Below are 18,961 nucleotides of genomic sequence, written 5' to 3' on the forward strand. Positions count from 1 at the left end.
GTGCCGAAACACGGGTGCGGAGCCGCTCAAAAGCGACTGTGGCAAGTTAGTGTGCCTGGCATGCCATACAACATTGCCAGGGAAGAAGAGTATAATCATGTCCCATATTGCTACCGCGAGACACAAACAAGGAAAGTCTCGTTTGGAGAGGGAAACTCAGAGGCAGAAGCTGGTCAAGGAGCCCTTCTTGGCGTATCAGAAACGACTTGGGAAGGCTCTAGCCGGCACCGGTCTTACTGAGGCCGTCCGAGTCTCTGCGGCGGATCCAGATTGTGCGTTCTATGTTGCATAGCATGGGTGCAATATTATAGCGCTTTTCTTAGCCCGATACCGCAAGGTTCAGGAGTTTATATTCCATCCGACGGAGCATTATCAGCATTATTTGGAGCATTATATGGCCTTTTGTGGAGCATTACTGAGAGCATTATATCCCATATTACCGAGCATTATCCGCCAACACCTACCCCAGACCTCAGACCTGCCCATCGCAGAAGCGATGATAGCGAACAGCTATGCTAGACATAGCAACTTGTGCTGGGATATATAGTACACCATTCAACAGCTTGCAAGGCTGATTAATTGACCGACACACACACACACACACACACACACACACACACACACACACACACACACACACACACACACACACACACACACACACACACACACCTCAGACCTCAGACATGCCCATCGCGGAAGCGATGATAGCGAACAGCTATGTTAGACATAGCAACTTGTGCTGGGATTACACCATTCAACAGCTTGCAAGGCTGATGAATTGACCGCCACTAATGGCACTATTTTTAGCCTGGTATCCACCACACAGCTGTTTGAAGTGACTTTTTCTGGCCAGTGAATCCCTATTTTTCATTTTTCCATTTTTTTACACACACCACACCACATACTCCGGCATACACTAGCTGACACACACACACACACACGCGCACACGTGCCCACACAAATGTGCACACACCATCACCACCACCACACATACTCACTCACTCACTCACTCCGACACTGGACTTATGATAGGAGTCGGATGATGAAGCACGTGCACTTCATGCGAACCTGCCTCTACACACACACACACACACACACACACACACACACACACACACACACACACACACACACACACACACACACACGCACACACGCACACACGCACACACACACACACACACACACACCACACACACACACACCTCAGACCTCAGACCTCAGACATGCCCATCGCGGAAGCGATGATAGCGAACAGCTATGTTAGACATAGCAACTTGTGCTGGGATTACACCATTCAACAGCTTGCAAGGCTGATGAATTGACCACCACTATTTTTAGCCTGGTATCCACCACACAGCTGTTTGAAGTGACTTTTTCTGGCCAGTGAATCCCTATTTTTCATTTTTCCATTTTTTACGCACACACACCACACCACATACTCCGGCATACACTGGCTGTTGGTAACCACCCAGGAGAATGAAAGAAAAGTCAGGAAGAGTCCGAGAAAGAGAAGAAAGACGTGTGCGACCATAATCGTCGGGAATTGAACCCGCAACCTCTCGATTGGAAATCGACTGCACATACCACTGCACCATATGGGACACACACACACACACACACACACACACACACACACACACACACACACACACACACATACACACACACATTCACACATTCACACACGTGAATTCAGGATGCTCGCAGTTATTTGAAAATGACTTTGATATAATGGTACTTTCAGTAATCCTGTAATCAGTTTCTCAAGGTTGATTAAATAGGGTCTCAAGAAGGAAAGAGATTCCACGGGAACCTTTCGAAATGTATAGTAGACTGTATTGTTTGACTGGATGATTGTTTGACGATTTATATAGGATTGACAAACGGGTCTTGGAGCCTATCGGTTCGGGAAGGGGACGAGAAGGGGACGAGAAGGGGAGCCAATGAATTCTGTGGCAGATCGCAGTTAGATGCTGAAATGCCATGCACTGGAATCAATTAGAGGTCCATAATTATTGTTGTGTGACGGCCCAGCAGGAATAGTTCAGAAGGCTGATGCACACTGAGTGACAAGATAGCTTGCAAGAACAAGAACACGGCTCACAGGCTGTTGATCTTGGCAGAAGGGGAAAGTGAAGATAATAGCTCTCTACTCTACTTCATCCAGGGACTGTAACACTCACACAGATTTCGGTGTGTGGCCAAGGCAGCGATCACATGACCTGGCACTGCTGGATGATTGGTGTACTCTGTCAGCTTCCAGTTGCAGCTACGGTGACGCATAGAATTGTCATATCCAGGAGGAGATGTACTAGTTGCCATAAGCGACGGTGGTGTTTGGTTGCCATGAGGAACAGTGACACTTAGTTGCCAAGAGCAACAATGACGCTTGATTGCCATGAGCGACAGTAACGCTTGGTTGCCATGAGCGACAGTGACGCTTCGTTGCCACTGACAACATCCAGTATAGTCCAGTTTCCACTGGTGACAATCGTCAGTCTTTTCTCGAGCCCAGCTGGGCATGTAGCAGCCACATCAGGGTTGCTTGTCCCAGACCTGGGGAGCTAGGTACCGAGTCGGCCGGCTTTGATTGCAGCGGACCGTGTACAGTGAAGGCATTGCCAACAACAGATTTTTTTGTATCCGACCTGAAAAGCCAAGCACCACAGCGGTGTCCTCTGAATACTCGATTTCACTGAGCCTTGTGCTATGATGGTGTGGTTGAGCCTGGAGATGCGGATGCTGGTGGACTGGTGCAGATATTCTGTTTGTCTGCAGCACATAGACAGACAGCATGAAAACACGCACGCACAAAGGAAAACACATGAAGACACGTATGTATATGTGCATAACTTACACAGAAAAAGAGAATTTCGTGAATTTTGTGGTACACAATTTTCCTAGAAGTGTTCATGGCATTGTATGTATCTATGTCATTCGGATCTTCCCAAGTTGTACAATGTACTGTTGAGATACCGAATTCAAATAAATCAATACCATACCATACCATACCATTGTACAGTAAACCTGTATTTGCCGCACAGTGTACCAACAACCGCACCGTGTACCAACAAGCGGAATCCTGAATTGCCAGGGCACATTATCATGCACCTCAGTGCTGTGCATTGCCGGGCCAGGTTAAGCAGAATCTTGTCAAAACGTTATCAGGACAGTTACCGCTGCACGAAGGCCGTAAGGGCAGGTTTTCGTACTGCATGCAATGAGTCCAGGATAAGCATGACGTCACTCGGCTAATGACGACACGTACATGTGCAATATATGGCCCTCTTACCAGCTGGGCATCCGGACGAGTTGCAGCAGAGTTGTGTGCGTGGCGGCTGTATCAGATAACGACAGCCGGAAGGCTCGGATATTGCACTGCGCGACGACTGTGATGAGACTATTACTCCGGACGACGATCGGCAAACTACTCGCCGTTGATGTACTCCAATGCCACACGATGTAGAGCACTGGTGAACAGAAACAAGGTGAGAGAGAGAAATAGATTCTTGGTTGGAGGTAAGTGAACAAACACACGAAGCACAGAAGCCATGTAGTTTCGACTAGGCCTTTCGTAACATTACGAGAGTGGCAGGGCCTGCTGGAGAGCCGGGTCAGCCGGGTCACGCGCCCGGCTGGGGAACTGCACGACCTGGCTGAACAGAAAACACCGGGTCCAGTCTGACCCAGTTGAAAAATGTCTCAAACTGACAATGGATTCCTAAAATACCGGTATTTTACGACTCGCGGACCCCATCTGTTGCAAATCTAGCGCAACCGTACACGCTAGAGTCTACAAGCGACAGAAACTCGGCTAGGGACTAGGGTCAACTGGTTCGAGCGCGATCTGGCCAGCGGCGAGCAGGAAGTCAGGACATTCCAAGTCGATGGGGCAGGCAGTCAAAAGCGTAACTTTGGCTATAGCTTTTGACACAGTTGCAAATTTTCAGCCGACTGATGATTTGATGAGCCCGCAACGAAGAGAAAAAGAACTCACGCTTTCCAAGACTCTTGGAAGAAAGGTCGTGACCCTGGCAGGACTACGACCATGCCAGTCTATCCATGTCATGCGCTTTGTGCAAGACGCATTTCCAAAGGAAGACGAGCGGCAGTGGATTTGGTCGTTTACCTTCTACGTTTGCGGACTTTGATAGTTCGCCTTGTTCTCTAAAATTTCCGATTTCCGGTCATAAATTCGCCTTTCTGTTTTCCTGCGTTTTGAGCAGGCGTTATGGTTGTTTTTCTGCCGGATGATCTAACCCGGCTTGACCCGGCTGGCCTACATGCGCCAGGTACACTCTGACCGGGCTGTGTTGAATGTCTAGAGCAGGCCCTGAGAGGGGGGGGGGGAGGGAGGAAGAGAGAGAGAGAGAGAGAGAGAGAGAGAGAGAGAGAGAGAGAGAGAGAACGAGAGAGAGAGATAGAGAGGCATTACTTCCACGACGGACTTGACTTGTCCTGAATCTACTGGGCAAATGTTCATCATACCTGTAGCTATTATTTCAACTCTTGCATGATTCTAGCAGGAGATCATGCATATTATGTAGCTAGTTTTCAGTAACGCCTGTACATGTCAGGTGTCCAGCAGTGTCCCACGTGACAAGCCTATATATGGTCATTGTGTCCTTTAATATTAGAAAGAGTACATATCCATGTTATGAGCTCTTGATATTAGCCAGCAGCATTTTCGTTGGCTACTTACGTTGTTCCATTTTCCGACCATCCACTGACCGTCGCAGGGACTGGTGTTGCAGCGTTGCAGGTGACGTGGTATCGGCTTGCGGCATTCCGACGCTGGCTCACTTCTCTACATAGGGCAACATGAACATACACACAGAGAAGGAAGAACGAGGTTTCAGTTGCAACTCTAGCTTTGCATAGAAAACGATCACAGGGTAGCAATTCAAACGGCTGCACTGGTCACCGATTGTGATTGAAAAACACCTCGTGATAAAAGCCCATGAGGCCTTTGATGGATGCAGAAGTATCAACCCTGTTATACATCTTCTCATGTCTCAACCCCCAAGACGAAGTGAATCCAGTGTCATACTGGTCCAAGATTAATACCGGTATGAGAACAATGGGCGGATAAATGTTATACAAGGTGTGCGACTATGGGGACGAAAATAGTCTATTAGGTATTATGAATGTTAGTGTTGCTGGATCCTGATATAATTATCGGCTTACCATAGTGTTCGGGTTATAGCACATAATTGGTCTTCTCCTATACCCTCCACTGCACGATGCATTGCACTGCGACCAGTGACCTTTAACCCAGGAGCTGCACAAGAAAGAGGGCAATGAACATGCACACAGTTACCATAGCTGCCAAGACGACTTTGTGGATTGATGATTTGTGGATACAATTTCTAAAAATACGAGATTTATGGATTGTGGACATGAGAAACTGGATTTGCAGAAGTTTGTACTGAGGCACACGCAGACAAATGATCAGACGGGACAAACATGCACATACATGTACACGCATCTTTCTATTCTGGGCACGTGCATATGAAAACGAAGAGGGAGATCTGTGTGACAATAGGCAGAACAAACATACACTGAATATGCAAATCACTAGCGGCGCTAATATAGAACGGACAAAAATCCCCGAAACAATTCAACAGATGTACAAGTAGATAAGATCCGAAAGGACACTGGTAACTTATCATACACTGCGCTGATGAGTCCACACAGGACGAAACAATTCTGACCGCAGATTGAGTATACACTCAGTATCAACTGTATGTTTTCACGTACATAATGTACTTACTTTGGCATGCATGGTTTGAGGCGGCATGGTCGTGTTGTCTGGATTACTGGCTTGACTTTACCGGCCAGCACACAGTACTGATCGTCCACGATGTCAAACACCATGTTTTCCCAGTCGTCCACTGACCCAACGCCTCGCTGGCACTTGATGATAGGAGACTGAACACCTAGAACACACAGCCACAAAAATCATAACTTTCTCTATTATAGGGTTCTTTGGTTTGAGGGAATGTTGAAAACCGGAAAAGTCCGGATACAAATTCAATGGCACCACCAGGACTCGAATCAGAGACCCTCGCTTATGTCCAGCGATGCTCCATGGCAAGAATAATGATATCAATAATATAACCATGCTATGACACACACGCACACACACGCACACGCACATGCACACACACGCCGACACACACACACACACACACACACACACACACGAGCAGAGATGTTTAAGGGCAGACCCAATTCAAGCGCTCATCGCAGCGCTCATCGCACTGACCTGCTCCACACGATCCACTGCAAGGCGTCCAGTTCACGAAATGGTAATGGTACGTCACGGCCGGCAGGTGTATGTTACTATCGCTCAGCGGTGCCGCCATACACGGCTGTATACGCAGCAACAAACACAAGCACACACACAAACGCAAGCACGCGCACAGTCGCGCACAGACATAAGCACGCAAACGCACGTCAGTATTGTCGTCATGTGGGCAGCAGAGTACCACAAAATACAAAACAAGACCTAGATCAAGATGTACAATTATCACATCATGTTCATTCTCAATCTCCGTTCCAACATACATGTACATCTTCTGTTTGTCCTGCTATAAACAATAAGATTTAAAGTTCACGCACTGACAAATCATCAGGCACTGCTCGCAAGTGTTAGTAAGGTAAACCTAGGAACCGGGAGAGTTCCGAAGAAAGGCCCGTTTTGACCACCTTCACGTTCTAGACACCGGTCGTTAAAATCTGGGGTCTCAAATTCGGGTTTTTGTAGGGATGACAAAATGCGCGCCCCCCCCCCCTTTATTAAATTCATAGTACCTGTTTACATGGATTCCAGTTAATGGAAGGTTCACAGTTTTAGAGTTCATCAGTCTAGTGCTGAGATTAAACGTCACAATCAATGTACACAATAAGTAGTGGAGCTTGTACTGGAGCTTCGTTACACTGGAAGTAACTATCGCTGATTAGTATTTGTTCAGTCCATAGCACCGTGGGGTTAACCAGTCCTATAATTGCGTTATCATCAAAAAGACGTTGTACATGTACCACTTGAGCTACGGGAAAGAACACAAGACGACTTTCGCCTGCAGCTGAAGTCAGACCAGGCAGAGATCTCACAGTGCAAGTAGCAGAGTTCATTTGACAGCGGCATCGACCAGACGTTTGGCATGGTTTCACACAGCTCCTATACCGTCTAGGGTCTTTGAAAACTAACGATGATGAAAGATCGTCGAAAACGAGAGATGACGAAGTAATGATGTGTGATTGTGATTGCGCTGTTTGTCCCGTCGCATTTCACTGCAGGTACCCCGCTGCATCGTCGAGTGTCTGCGAGATCAGTTTGCCTGGCTTTATTAGATAACGGCTCCTTGATTGACGCTACATGGAAAAGCTCGCAGCATACCTCAGGGTCTAGCAATGACCATGATGACACGCACCTCGTCCATGACTGTAATCAGAAATCATGCACAACACCAACTCTACAACAATTATCGCAGTCATACAATGCATCGCATTATCGTAGACAAGCGCTACCCTAGCCCTGGGTAGGCTAACTGTTACTGTGTTAGGCTGATATTGCACGCACACAGGGAAGCAGTGTATCGCCGCTGAGGAATGGCAGGCAATGCATCCGTGAGATCCCGGACGTACAAATGTAATGCAATTATAGCACACAGGCTAATTGGAGTTTCTCGTGTACTGCGTTCCAAGGCGTGACAAAGAGGCTGCAGAATCGGATTCGCCAGTTTCGGTGTCACAACGTTAACGATGTTCTTCTTGGACATGTACATGTACATGTATACACCGGTACGTGTACATGTATATGAACGACTTAACCATGCTGGCGAGAAGATGCAGTACACGAATCATGATAATTATTGATGTGAACCTAAATGTAGCTGCACATCAGATTAGATCCAAGCAAGTATTACACTGTAGTTGTGCTGAGTAATGGCAGAGTGTGGAGTATGTTCTCGATGCAACGTGTCCTGGGCTCAAGCCCTACTGCCACCAGGGTCATCAGACCTTCGACCCTGCAGTGACGTGAAACAACTACCAGTATTATTAGTAGCTCGTACATGTACATGTAAGTCTTTATCACCAGTGCACGGGGCAGTGTACAAACAGCTTCAGAAGAAGTATCGGGTAAGACGTTACTACTAAGAACTTACAAAAGGCGAGCGCAGCGTCAAATGAACATTCCCAGTTCACATTGTTTCAAGTGCTGCGGCTCGCACATGCGGACTCAGACTGCATGCTGAAACCACAAGCACAAGCTATTTTTTATCTCTCTCAAACTTGAATCTCGCTGTTCAACTGTCACAGACCATGGTACACTGTAGCGCAAGACGTACGACTAACGTTGCAACAAATATCTGTCAATACCATCTTACTCATATTACGCTTATTACTTCACGTGGCACTCCGCAATTCGTATGTTACAAAAATGCCACAGAACACAAGTGGATCTTGCCACATCACGACATGTAATGCCTCTGGTCACGTGTCGAGATGATACAATCACCCTGCGCTGCTCAACAGCGTCTAAGGAAACGATAAAAACTCACTTTCAGTGTCAGCTCGTGAATTGCTGGACAATGCACGCTTTGTTCGCCTTGCTGCGAGACAAACAATTTCAAGCGAGCCACTTTACAGGTCTCGCAGCAGATCCTTGTTAGAAAGCTGGCAGACAAGAGGAGTAATGTCGAGTCAGGGCATGGGACACACGATCAAGAGCAGCCACGATGCAGTGTCGATACAACTATTACTTAGACCAGTATCACAAACACACCTTCATTGTATAACCAGACAGGTGTCAGTGAATTCCTATGTCAACCTGATTCCATGGTTTACCGGGGCGGGCTCGAGATTGAACGTGACCATCAGCGTATACAGGTACATGTATGTTCGACCGTCGACCTGCTCCTCTGCATCAAGTGGTCGTTTAAAATTATAATTGTAATATTTGTTGGGGCCTTCCTCGTACGTGTTGCGCATCGGTCAATTTTAAAAGATATTGCACCTTCCACTATTACTCTGAAGGGGGTCGGATTTCTTTGATTCCCTGGTAACACGGTGTTTCATCGCCTTGCTATGCTGTAAAACCAAACACGTGTACTTGTACTGTACATGAAGATGATTGTACGGTTCCAGCAGGAGAAGCTCCCCTCAGTGTATCGTTATGAAAGCTGATGAGCCCAGAGTGGTAGAGCGCCCACGTACAATGTACAACAATGGCGGCAACTGAAATCCAACGGCTTGTTTTCGTGCGCCGTGTATTTCGTAGTGTAACTGGGTCTTGCAATGTGAGCGCACCGCTCCATAGGTCGGATTTCAGATGCCACCACTACACGCCCCATGCATAACTCACAAGCAGACCAGTGTTAAAAAGGACACCATCTACGTTCGAACTGACGGGCTTCAGTCGCAGCGTGCACTATAGAGACAGGACGCTAATGCGTTTAGCGAGACGTGATAAGACCGTAGCAAGGGTCCTATTGAGCGGCCACTTAACGCGCATGTAAACAAATAATCAAGTCAGCAAGTGCGAATCGCTAAAAGACTTCTTCGAGTGTCCTGTGTCCACAATTAGAGTCCCTATTGACGTTCTAGACATCACTCAGTAATGATAGGAACATGTCATTGGCTTCAATGGCTGCGCTACACGGATCCTGTACCGAGTAATGAGCTCAGCGCTGGGAATCCTGACACCGTTGTTCAGGAATCCACTGGGAACTACATGTAACTTACTTCACAAATTAGTTAGCCAGTACATGTTTACGAGTGCTGTAAACACATTTCTGACGACCCTGATGATACGTTACTATTTATTCGTGAAGACTTGGGAACAGAAACAAAACATGTCATGAGAAAGAACAACAGGAAAAAGAAGCACACTCAACTAATCTGTGTGTGTGCGTGCATGCAGTACAACTATGACGTAATGAATATAGATACACATCACGCCCCTTCGAGATGTTGCGAAACCTGTGACAGCAACATCTATCATAAATAAAACAAAATGAAGAATGAAAACAACAAAGCAGAGACAGCAGAAATTGACATTAGTGATCAAGAGTGTCAATCATAGGACTGTCCATGATGCGAACCAATGTTTAAACGCTGGGGTGGCTTGCGCTGACGTGCGCTGCGGCGGGACGGCGGCGGCGGGGAAGAGGCGTCAGCAGCAGCCGGTTGGACAACAAGCGGTGCAGGCACAAGTGGGCGATACGGACGCAGGAATCTGCGGTTCCGCCAATAAATGCGACCACTCGGCAACTTCACTAGGTAGTCCCGATGATTACCGACAGCAACAATGACCCCACGAATAGACCACTGCTTGGTGCGCGGATGCTGAACATCCACGTGGGTGCCGAGGCGGAGCTGCGGCAACGAGCGACGAGTTGACGACTTGTCTGTGACGGAATCGTCGGATGGCATGGCAGTCTCATCACGTGTCGTCGCTTTGGAGAGCCAGGATGAATCAAACTCCTTCCAATGTGCAATGACGAATGACTGGAGAGAGCGGCCATATAGGAGCTCAGCGGGGCTCTGACCAGAGGAGCCAGGTGTGTTTCGCCATTCCAGTAGCCCTCGGCGGAAGTCATCTGTGTCAAGATTGCCATTCACGGTTGTCTTGGTGATAAGACGCTTCATGGCTTTGACAGCAGCTTCGGCGTGCCCATTACTCTGCGGGTAGTGGGGAGAGGACATGACATGGTTTACCTGCCAGCGCTTACAAAACTCAGCAAACTTATGCGAGGAGAACTGGGGACCACCATCTGTACACAGCACAGCAGGAACACCAACATCAGAGAACCAGCGACGGAATGCGAGTATCACGTCATGCGATGAGGTGGTGCGGCCAGTACGCGCGACACAGGGCCAACCGGTCAAACGATCTGCATACACAAGAAAGTCGTGACCTTGACAAGTGAACAAATCGGCAGATGCACATTCAAACGGGAGTGTTGGGGTTCGGTCGTTCAGCAGGGGCTCAGCTGGCTGGGACGACTGGTGTTCGCGGCAAGCAGGACAAGAACGAACGAGTGTATCAATGTCCTTGGTGATACCGGACCAGTATACAAGCTGACGCGCACGAGACTTAGTACGCACTAGGCCTTGGTGTGAAGCGTGGAGGTTGTGCAATACCTGAGCACGCAATGATTCAGGAACAACAATGCGGTTGCCCTTCAACACAATGCCATGGTCGACGGAGAGATGCTCACGTCCATTCCAGTACGCACGTAACGGAGCAGGCAACTTCTGCTGGCGATCAGGGAATCCAGTCAAGATACACTCAATCAATGACTGGTACGTGGCATCTGCAGCTGCAGCTTCCCGCAGCTCTGCAACCTTGAGATTCGCATTCGGCTCAGTGTCCGAGTGCACCATGCAGATCTGAATGCTGCGGCAATGAAGCGACGGGGCTTCACCAAGCTCATCAGTGGTGGAAGGAATGCCAACAGGATTCCGGGACAGCGCATCGGCGAAGGCATTTTCAGAACCTTTTCGCCAAGATGCCTGCAGCTGATAGGCTTGGAGCTTGAGGCGTAATCGTAGAAGACGCGGGTTCTCGATCTGATCCAACGAATATGAGTTGATGATCGGAATCAGGGGCTTGTGGTCGGTGACTACTTCAAATGGCGCACCAGACAGGTAGATGCGGCATTTGCGCACGGCCCATACTACAGCGAGCATTTCCAACTCGATGACAGCATAACGTGTTTCAGCATCAGACAGGTAGCGGGATCCACACTGAATAATACGCCACTGATCATTCTGCTTTTGCCAAAGCACGAATCCGAGACCTCTTAGAGCGGATGCATCGGTTTCAAGCCGGAGGTCTTGACCAACTTGATAGAAAGCGAGAACCGGAGGGGACAAGAGAGCTTCCTGCGTCCGTTCAAACGCTGCAGTGTGGCTAGCGTCCCACATGAACTCACGGGAGGTCTTGAGCAGGCCACGCAGAGGATTGGTCAACTCGGCTAGATGTGGAGTGAACTCGCCACATTGGTTCACTAGACCGAGGAACGAACGGAGATCGGTTCTGTTGGCGGGTACTGGAAACTGGCGAATACCGGACGTCTTATCATCGTCGACGACCCAGCCATCAGGCGTGACGTTGTAGCCGCAGAAATGGATACGTTGCGTACCGAACACAAACTTGGCGGGGCTGAACGTGATACCATGCTCCCTGGCGCAGAGCAGAATCTCGCGCACGTGGCTGACATGCGACAGAAAGTCGTCGTCGTACGCTAGGCAATCATCGACTACCTTGCCGAGACGCGGGATGGCAGAGAACGCAGCATCAGTGCGCCGGTTGAACTCATCCCCAGCAGATATTAGACCCTGCGGGTTCCGTAGATAACGATATCTGCCGTACGGGGTGATAAACGTGGTGAATTCCTGAGCAGTGTCACTGAGAGGAATCTGCCAGTAGCCGTGCCTTGCATCGAGCTTCGTAAAGAACTTAGCAGAGCCAACTCCAGAGACAACGTCACGTGCCGTATGTACGGGATGCGCGGGACGACGGACTTGGTCGTTCAGCCGCTTGAAGTCAACTGTGAGGCGCTTCTCAGTGCTGCCCTTCTTGTCTACTATGACAATCGGATGGCACCATTCACTGGGCTCCGTCACTGGTTCAATAATCCCGTCGCTGACCATGCCGTCGAGCTGAGTCTTGATCTGGTCACGGAATGCATACGGTATTGGTCGAGCAGTGTGCACACAGGAAGGCTTAGAATCATGCTGTAGCTCAATTTCCATTGGCGGACCTTCCATTGGCTTCAGACCGGAATCCGAGAAAACGTCAGCGAACTCTTGCAGGAGCTGCTCACGTGTTCGCGCTAACTCAGCATCACTAGGATGAGCGCATGACGAAACAGCTGCACAGATCTTGGGTGAAGATGCACCCTCGTGTTCAGCGGTGAATTGGACTGGCCAATCAGGTGGGAGAAACTTCAGCGCACGCAATGAGGTATGAGAGAGCAGGGCATCGTGTAGACCCTTGTACACATGGATGACGGTTTCATGCTGCGTCTCACCGACTCGTAGAGTCGCACGTATCTTGCCCAGGTTGCGTAGCGGCTCACCGGTCACAGCCTGCACACAGTCGTGGTCGTCATCTAAGTTCTCGACGAACCCACCGATCTGCGTGAGGTGCTCCTCACCAATGGCATCAACGTCGCTGCCTGTGTCTGGTGTCCAGGACAGTTGGGATGGCTGATCCTCTGTTTGCAGCATGGTCGAAACAGGTACTGTGCGACGGTCCACGCGAGACGCACGCTGTAGCTTCAGCTGTCCAAGCTTGGCAGCAGAGCTAGTCTTCGGCTGTTTCTGGCTCTTGCACATTCGCTGAAAATGCCCAATGCCATGACAGGAGTTGCACTTCTTGCCCTTGGCAGGACATACAGATTTCGTGTGGTCAGAACGACCACAATTTGGACAAGTGGACTTGGTCGCACTTGACTTAGAGTCAGCTGGCTTGTGACGTTTCTGCTGCTTGTACGCCGACTGCTTGGCAGCACTTGCCTGGAGGCCAGGACTGGGCATGTGTGCCTTGGTGTGGTATGCTGCTTCCTCCGTCCGACAGAGGGTGACAGCCTGGTCAAGCGTGAGACCATGAGTTGCGAGCAACTTGTGTCGCGTCTCATCGTTCCGCACACCAATGACGACGCGGTCGCGCAGAGATTCCTCCTTGAGGGTACGGCCGAGGCCTTTGCACTGCGCACAGCAGCGAGCATCACACGTTCCACATAGGCTGTGTGACAAGAAGTCGCATGCACTTTGTAGTTCACACAGGGCTGTGTAAAACGCATCAAATGATTCTCCAGCTTGCTGGACACGCTGGTAAAACTCTATGCGGTCCAACAGTGGGTTACGTTGCCGTCTGATATACGCCTGAATGCGCTCCAGCATCAGGTCAACGTCAGCTGAAGCTGGTATGCAAATAATATCCTCTCGGATAAAACGTCGCAGCTCCTCATCGAAACACTGACGGAGTGTTGCCACTCTGGCCTCACGAGCCTGGCTGGCCAAATGCTGGCAAACACTAAAATCTCTCCAGCTTTCAACGAAGGAGTGAAAATCAGCCAGCGTCGCAGACGACAATAAGTGTGGGCAGGACACACTGTTCACTGGCCGTGGTGCTGAGGTCTGCGAGGTGGACAGAGCTGGTGCTGAGGGCTGCGGAGTGAACTGAGGCTGCGATGGTGATAGCGACCTGCTCTGAACATTCTTGAACAGATCTTGCATCGCCTTATCACGAGCCTCAGCTGCACGCATCTGCTGCTCCATAAATTTCATCAGGACACCCATTTGAGATTCCTGCTGTCGCTCGGTCGCGGAGGACAGGTCAAATCCGGTATCGTCCTGTGATTGTTCCATTACGATTAGTCACTCGTCCACGAGTACGAACAAATACACTACTAAAATAATTCAACTGAGACAGAGTTTCGATCGCGGAAACTACTACTTCATACGGAAAAAAACAACTGGGCCCGTGCAAACACTACAAGGTGCGGACACAAGGCACGGACACAGGAAAGAACAAGTTCACTGCGCCATGATACGTTACTATTTATTCGTGAAGACTTGGGAACAGAAACAAAACATGTCATGAGAAAGAACAACAGGAAAAAGAAGCACACTCAACTAATCTGTGTGTGTGCGTGCATGCAGTACAACTATGACGTAATGAATATAGATACACATCACCTGAAACAGTACAGGAGAAGAGAATGTAAGCCCGATGGAGGGACCACAAAATACGTCTCTACCATGGAGTCCAATTCCACGACTCCCTGATATCAATCTCCCTGGAATGGCTGCTGTCTCAACTCTTCATTCGCTTCACGATTGGCTTTCTTGGCAATCTATTCGATCTTCTGTGCTCTCGCTAGGTATTTTGAATTGGGCCGCCAAGAAGCACAAGTTTCGAGAATCACTTGCGTTGTTTTAGACTTACTACGAGTACATACACACACGCATACACACACGCGCGCATACACACACGCGCGCATACACACACGCACACACTGGGAACAGAATAGAAGGTCTGTGAGGTGATTCTCGCCATAAAACCTTTCGCCTGTGTAGCCATTGCCCCTGGAAAAAGATGTCCTTGTTATGAAAGGCAGAGTTCTTCAGTCAGTGTAAGTTCCCTCGGGCGTGAAAGGCGGCGTTCTTGTAGGCTTTCCAGCGTGGCAACCGGGATTCTTGTACATGTCCATGCCGGTTTTCCCGGGCGTGAGAGGCGGAGTTCTTGTAGTTGCTCAATTACATAGCCTAGGCGATCGTCAGACAGCAATAAACTGGTGCCATAAACTAGCACACGTATAAGGACGTTGAGTTCTGACTTTGACCGCTATTACCTGTATCCCAAGGCAGTAGCATGCACGAGGCTAGGCGTGGGCAATTTGAATTGGGTGAAAAAGAGAAAGCGATTGTCCAAAATCATGCAAAGTATCTGCGAACAAATCTAATTACCTACTCGCGGAGAGCCCGCAGGCTGATCATGGTGATTGGGTTGGAGAATGCTGCCAGGATCACGCTGTGAAGCTGGTTAAACTCTTCACAGCGCCACCTCCTTGCTATTGCTATTAGCTATTTATAATGTTTATCTACCTGGCCGGATAAACGCCTCGAAGTGCTGAACTAGACACAATGTAAATGTGAATACTGTGTATATTGGCGAGGATCTCCTAATGCCTGGTGGTCATAGAATCTCCGCGGATGGGCGTTGATCGTTCTAGTTAACGTTTACTCTACGAAGGGTGGTCGGTGCGTTGGTGCCTTTATCCAAAGCGACGTGGCCATTCTTGAGACCCGGACCTTCCTGATCATCCAGAGACACGTGCACAGAGGCGACTTACTGCACAGCATCATGACGTTAACAATCGTACTACCTGCCTACAATAATAGGCATGTTACTGCTATACGTACAGATCTGAGCGCACAAGTGGAATCACAGCGGGGTAGCAAAACTCTATCGGATGCCACTGTTTGCCCGCTGAGCGGAGTGTCGAACCCCCGGACCGGTGCAGGGCGATCAGAGGGTGTGCCGGCCTGCGCTGCCTCAGCATGGATTCACTGTTGTGCATGCCACCTCTTCAGCAAGATAATTGGAATTCTCTAGTCAACATAGTGCTATTGCTAGTGTAAGCACGAGGTGGAATACACAGGGGTGGATTCCACAACTACAATCGCCAGCGTTCACTCTGCTAGGATCGTGAACACAACAGTGTTCTCTGCTACTTCTACGCCCCAGCCTCGTATCTGGAATTCCGCATGCCATCACCACCATCACGTTCCCAATACTAACCCACCAGGGAACGTGTGCTAAGAGGAAATCTTCGATGTTGTGCTGTTTCCCCCAATTTTGTGGCATCTTCGAAATCCGCATACTACTTAATGTACAATGACGCACAAGTACATGTATGTAATCATGGTGATAGAGGGGTTGTTTGGATGAATACACCGTGAGCTGCCGAACAACTGCTTCCGACTGCTGTGTCTATCATCATAATCTACAGGTGTTTGCAGACTAGGTCATAGACATAGGCTTAGCACCAGGTCCATGTACCACTCAGTCCAATACCCGCACGCACAGCGTTGGCATAGCTAGCTCACGCTGCATGTTGCAATCACAGAGTCAGTCGCTCAGCCCGTCAGATTATGTTGATTTGCACGCACAATCAATATAACAAAGGGGTGAAAAATGCCGAAAACGTTTGAAAGAGAAAGGGGTATACCGGTAACCGCCGCACACTTGTGTTGCCGGTTTTCACGTCCAGTCCTTGGCCATTGTCTGCGTTTCAATCTACAGCTGTTACTCTCCACAGATCTCCAACCTGCCCTGGCACAATAGCATCATAATGCACATCTACCGAAAACCTTTCGTATCTCGCAAATCCACCTTATTTTTTATCCTGTCAAATACTTCAGAAACTTCGTAGCTATCGCGCGATCACGGGGTAAAGTTATTTATAATGTTATTGCCATGCGCCACAGGGTGGTGACCTTGACGCAAGTCTTGTAGTAACTGAAACACAAGCTACACCCGTTTTACAGCATCGCAAGGAGCTGAAGAGCTGAATGACTGCGCGACGCCTCTGCCTCCAGATTTAGTTGCGGTCCTGTACGAAAACCGCGCTTGTCACGACAAGGATTTTCTTTCGTCCTCACCCACTGCGTCTACTCTGAAGAAAGGACTAACCTCATTCCTACTCTCTGTGCTCCGCAGAATCTTGTCACAATGTTGACCAGCTTCCTGAGCAAACTGGGATGTTGAATGCCCCGAGGATATGTACTGAGGGCTTGTGGCACACCGCGAAGAGCCGTGCTTAGCAAGTTCTTTGTGCAGATCCCAAACTCCCCAGACCATCAACTAGCACACTGTGTAGAATTGGGCCCCCGTGTCCTCAAGATCTATCACCGCATGTGTGTAACTGTCAAGGATAAGGACGCTCAGTACTAAATCAAACACAAGAGCAGTATAGTATACCAACACAAACATCAATGCTAGAAGTGAGTGGTCAGTCACCTCCTAGCTAGCGCCGTCAAGGTTGTGCTCAGTGTCATCTCCAGTTTTGCCCATTCTTCCAGCTCGGTGGCAGCAATCGCCTTGGGCTATGCAAAGGAAGGGTGACACCTAGAACCCACAGCAGTACTGGGTGGTGTACCTTTTGCTGGACACCTTTCCGAAGGGACACACTTCTACACCGCGAGATTGTTAGAAGCATGGAGGATTTTGCAAGAGAGAGAGAGAGAGAGAGAGAAAGAGAGAGAGAGAGAGAGAGAGAGAGAGAGAGAGAGAGAGAGAGAGAGAGAGAGAAAGAGAGAGAGAGAGAGAGAGAGAGAGAGAGAGAGCACGTATCAAAAAGCCTGAAAGGAAGGGGGGGTCTCTGCTCGCTTTCCGACTTGTCGTGAAGATGGATTGGAACAGGTAAACAATACTAAACACCTCGATCAAAAGCCAGGAATTATATTCCTGGAAACATTTTCCGAACTCCAAGGTTTGGTCCAACGCCACAGCATTATTGTAATGGCGAAAAGGGAGATTCGGAATTTTACGTCGGTATCGAAAGCAAGGAGCTAAAATATCTTAGTGATCGTATTTGGTTGAAGTACATGTATATGAGTGGAAGAAGTACACACGATTCCTAAGCCTGAATATAAACCCTTTTACTCAGTCAGACGTGGTTAGTTTACTTTGCCTAATGGGATGTGCGCTGTCAGAGAATACAGCAAGTCATCCCCAGACTCGGAAACTCAACTCACCGTTAATGTTATAGATACGCTGCATAACGTGATCGTTAGCAATACCAGCAGCGCTGTTGCAGACGGTCTTGTTGCTGGGCTTGGACGACGGCTGCAGTTCCGCTGGCAATTCAGACAGCTGTCATATTCACTTGTGCTGTCTGCACCTTGTTGTACATCAGTACAATGCCGTTGTGAAACTTGATCCATTTTTTCCGAAATAGTAGATAAAGGGGAGGATGCAATGTCCTCAAATTCTCAACCCAAATAGATTAACAACGGGGTGTGTGGTATCTTGCGACTACATACGGACAATACGTGAACAGCGGTCCTTCGCGAAACAGTTCTTCAGACTGACTGGATGGTCGAGCATCCCAGCCACAGCAGATATACTGCCAACGTACTCCCTCCATATCCTAGTGCCATTGCTCTGCAGAATTCATCACCCGGGCCGGAGCGAATCCCATAGTATGTTCCATGATCTACTACTACTATACTGCCGCTGGTCTCGTGACACTTCATCCCCAAAGAGCCCGTACATGTCACACAGACTCACATGCGCACTGCACTGGGAATAGGATTGTTGTAAATGTAATAGCGACACACGCCGCATGCAGCACTGCAGTGCAGTGCGAATCATGCAGCTAGCCCGTAAACTGCATTGCGATTGCCACAAAGCCTGCGAGAGTGCGAG

The 18,961-nt window shown here is 48.9% G+C and overlaps 1 protein-coding gene across 3 annotated transcripts; it reads right to left on the reverse strand.

Annotated features, from left to right (window-relative positions):
* Nucleotides 1-1,713: 1,713 nt before the first annotated feature.
* On the reverse strand, nucleotides 1,714-18,726 carry LOC135826363 (A disintegrin and metalloproteinase with thrombospondin motifs 10-like). Of its 3 annotated transcripts, none has more exons than XM_065338975.1 (7): nucleotides 18,289-18,726; nucleotides 6,275-6,380; nucleotides 5,780-5,945; nucleotides 5,194-5,287; nucleotides 4,709-4,813; nucleotides 3,299-3,476; nucleotides 1,714-2,778 (listed from the first exon to the last, which is right to left on the reverse strand). In XM_065338975.1, exons 1-7 carry the CDS (start codon nucleotides 18,475-18,477, stop codon nucleotides 2,714-2,716), a joined length of 903 nt encoding a protein of 300 aa, XP_065195047.1. In that variant the 5' UTR covers nucleotides 18,478-18,726; the 3' UTR covers nucleotides 1,714-2,713. The 3 variants fall into 3 exon arrangements, with proteins under 3 accessions (XP_065195047.1, XP_065195048.1, XP_065195049.1); XM_065338976.1 differs by lacking the exon at nucleotides 18,289-18,726 and adding an exon at nucleotides 7,123-7,391; XM_065338977.1 differs by lacking the exon at nucleotides 18,289-18,726 and adding an exon at nucleotides 6,823-7,114.
* Between the last annotated feature and the right edge of the window lie 235 nt (nucleotides 18,727-18,961).

Source organism: Sycon ciliatum, chromosome 10, assembly GCF_964019385.1.
Source record: "Sycon ciliatum chromosome 10, ocSycCili1.1, whole genome shotgun sequence".
Classification (NCBI taxonomy): Eukaryota; Metazoa; Porifera; class Calcarea; order Leucosolenida; family Sycettidae; genus Sycon; species Sycon ciliatum.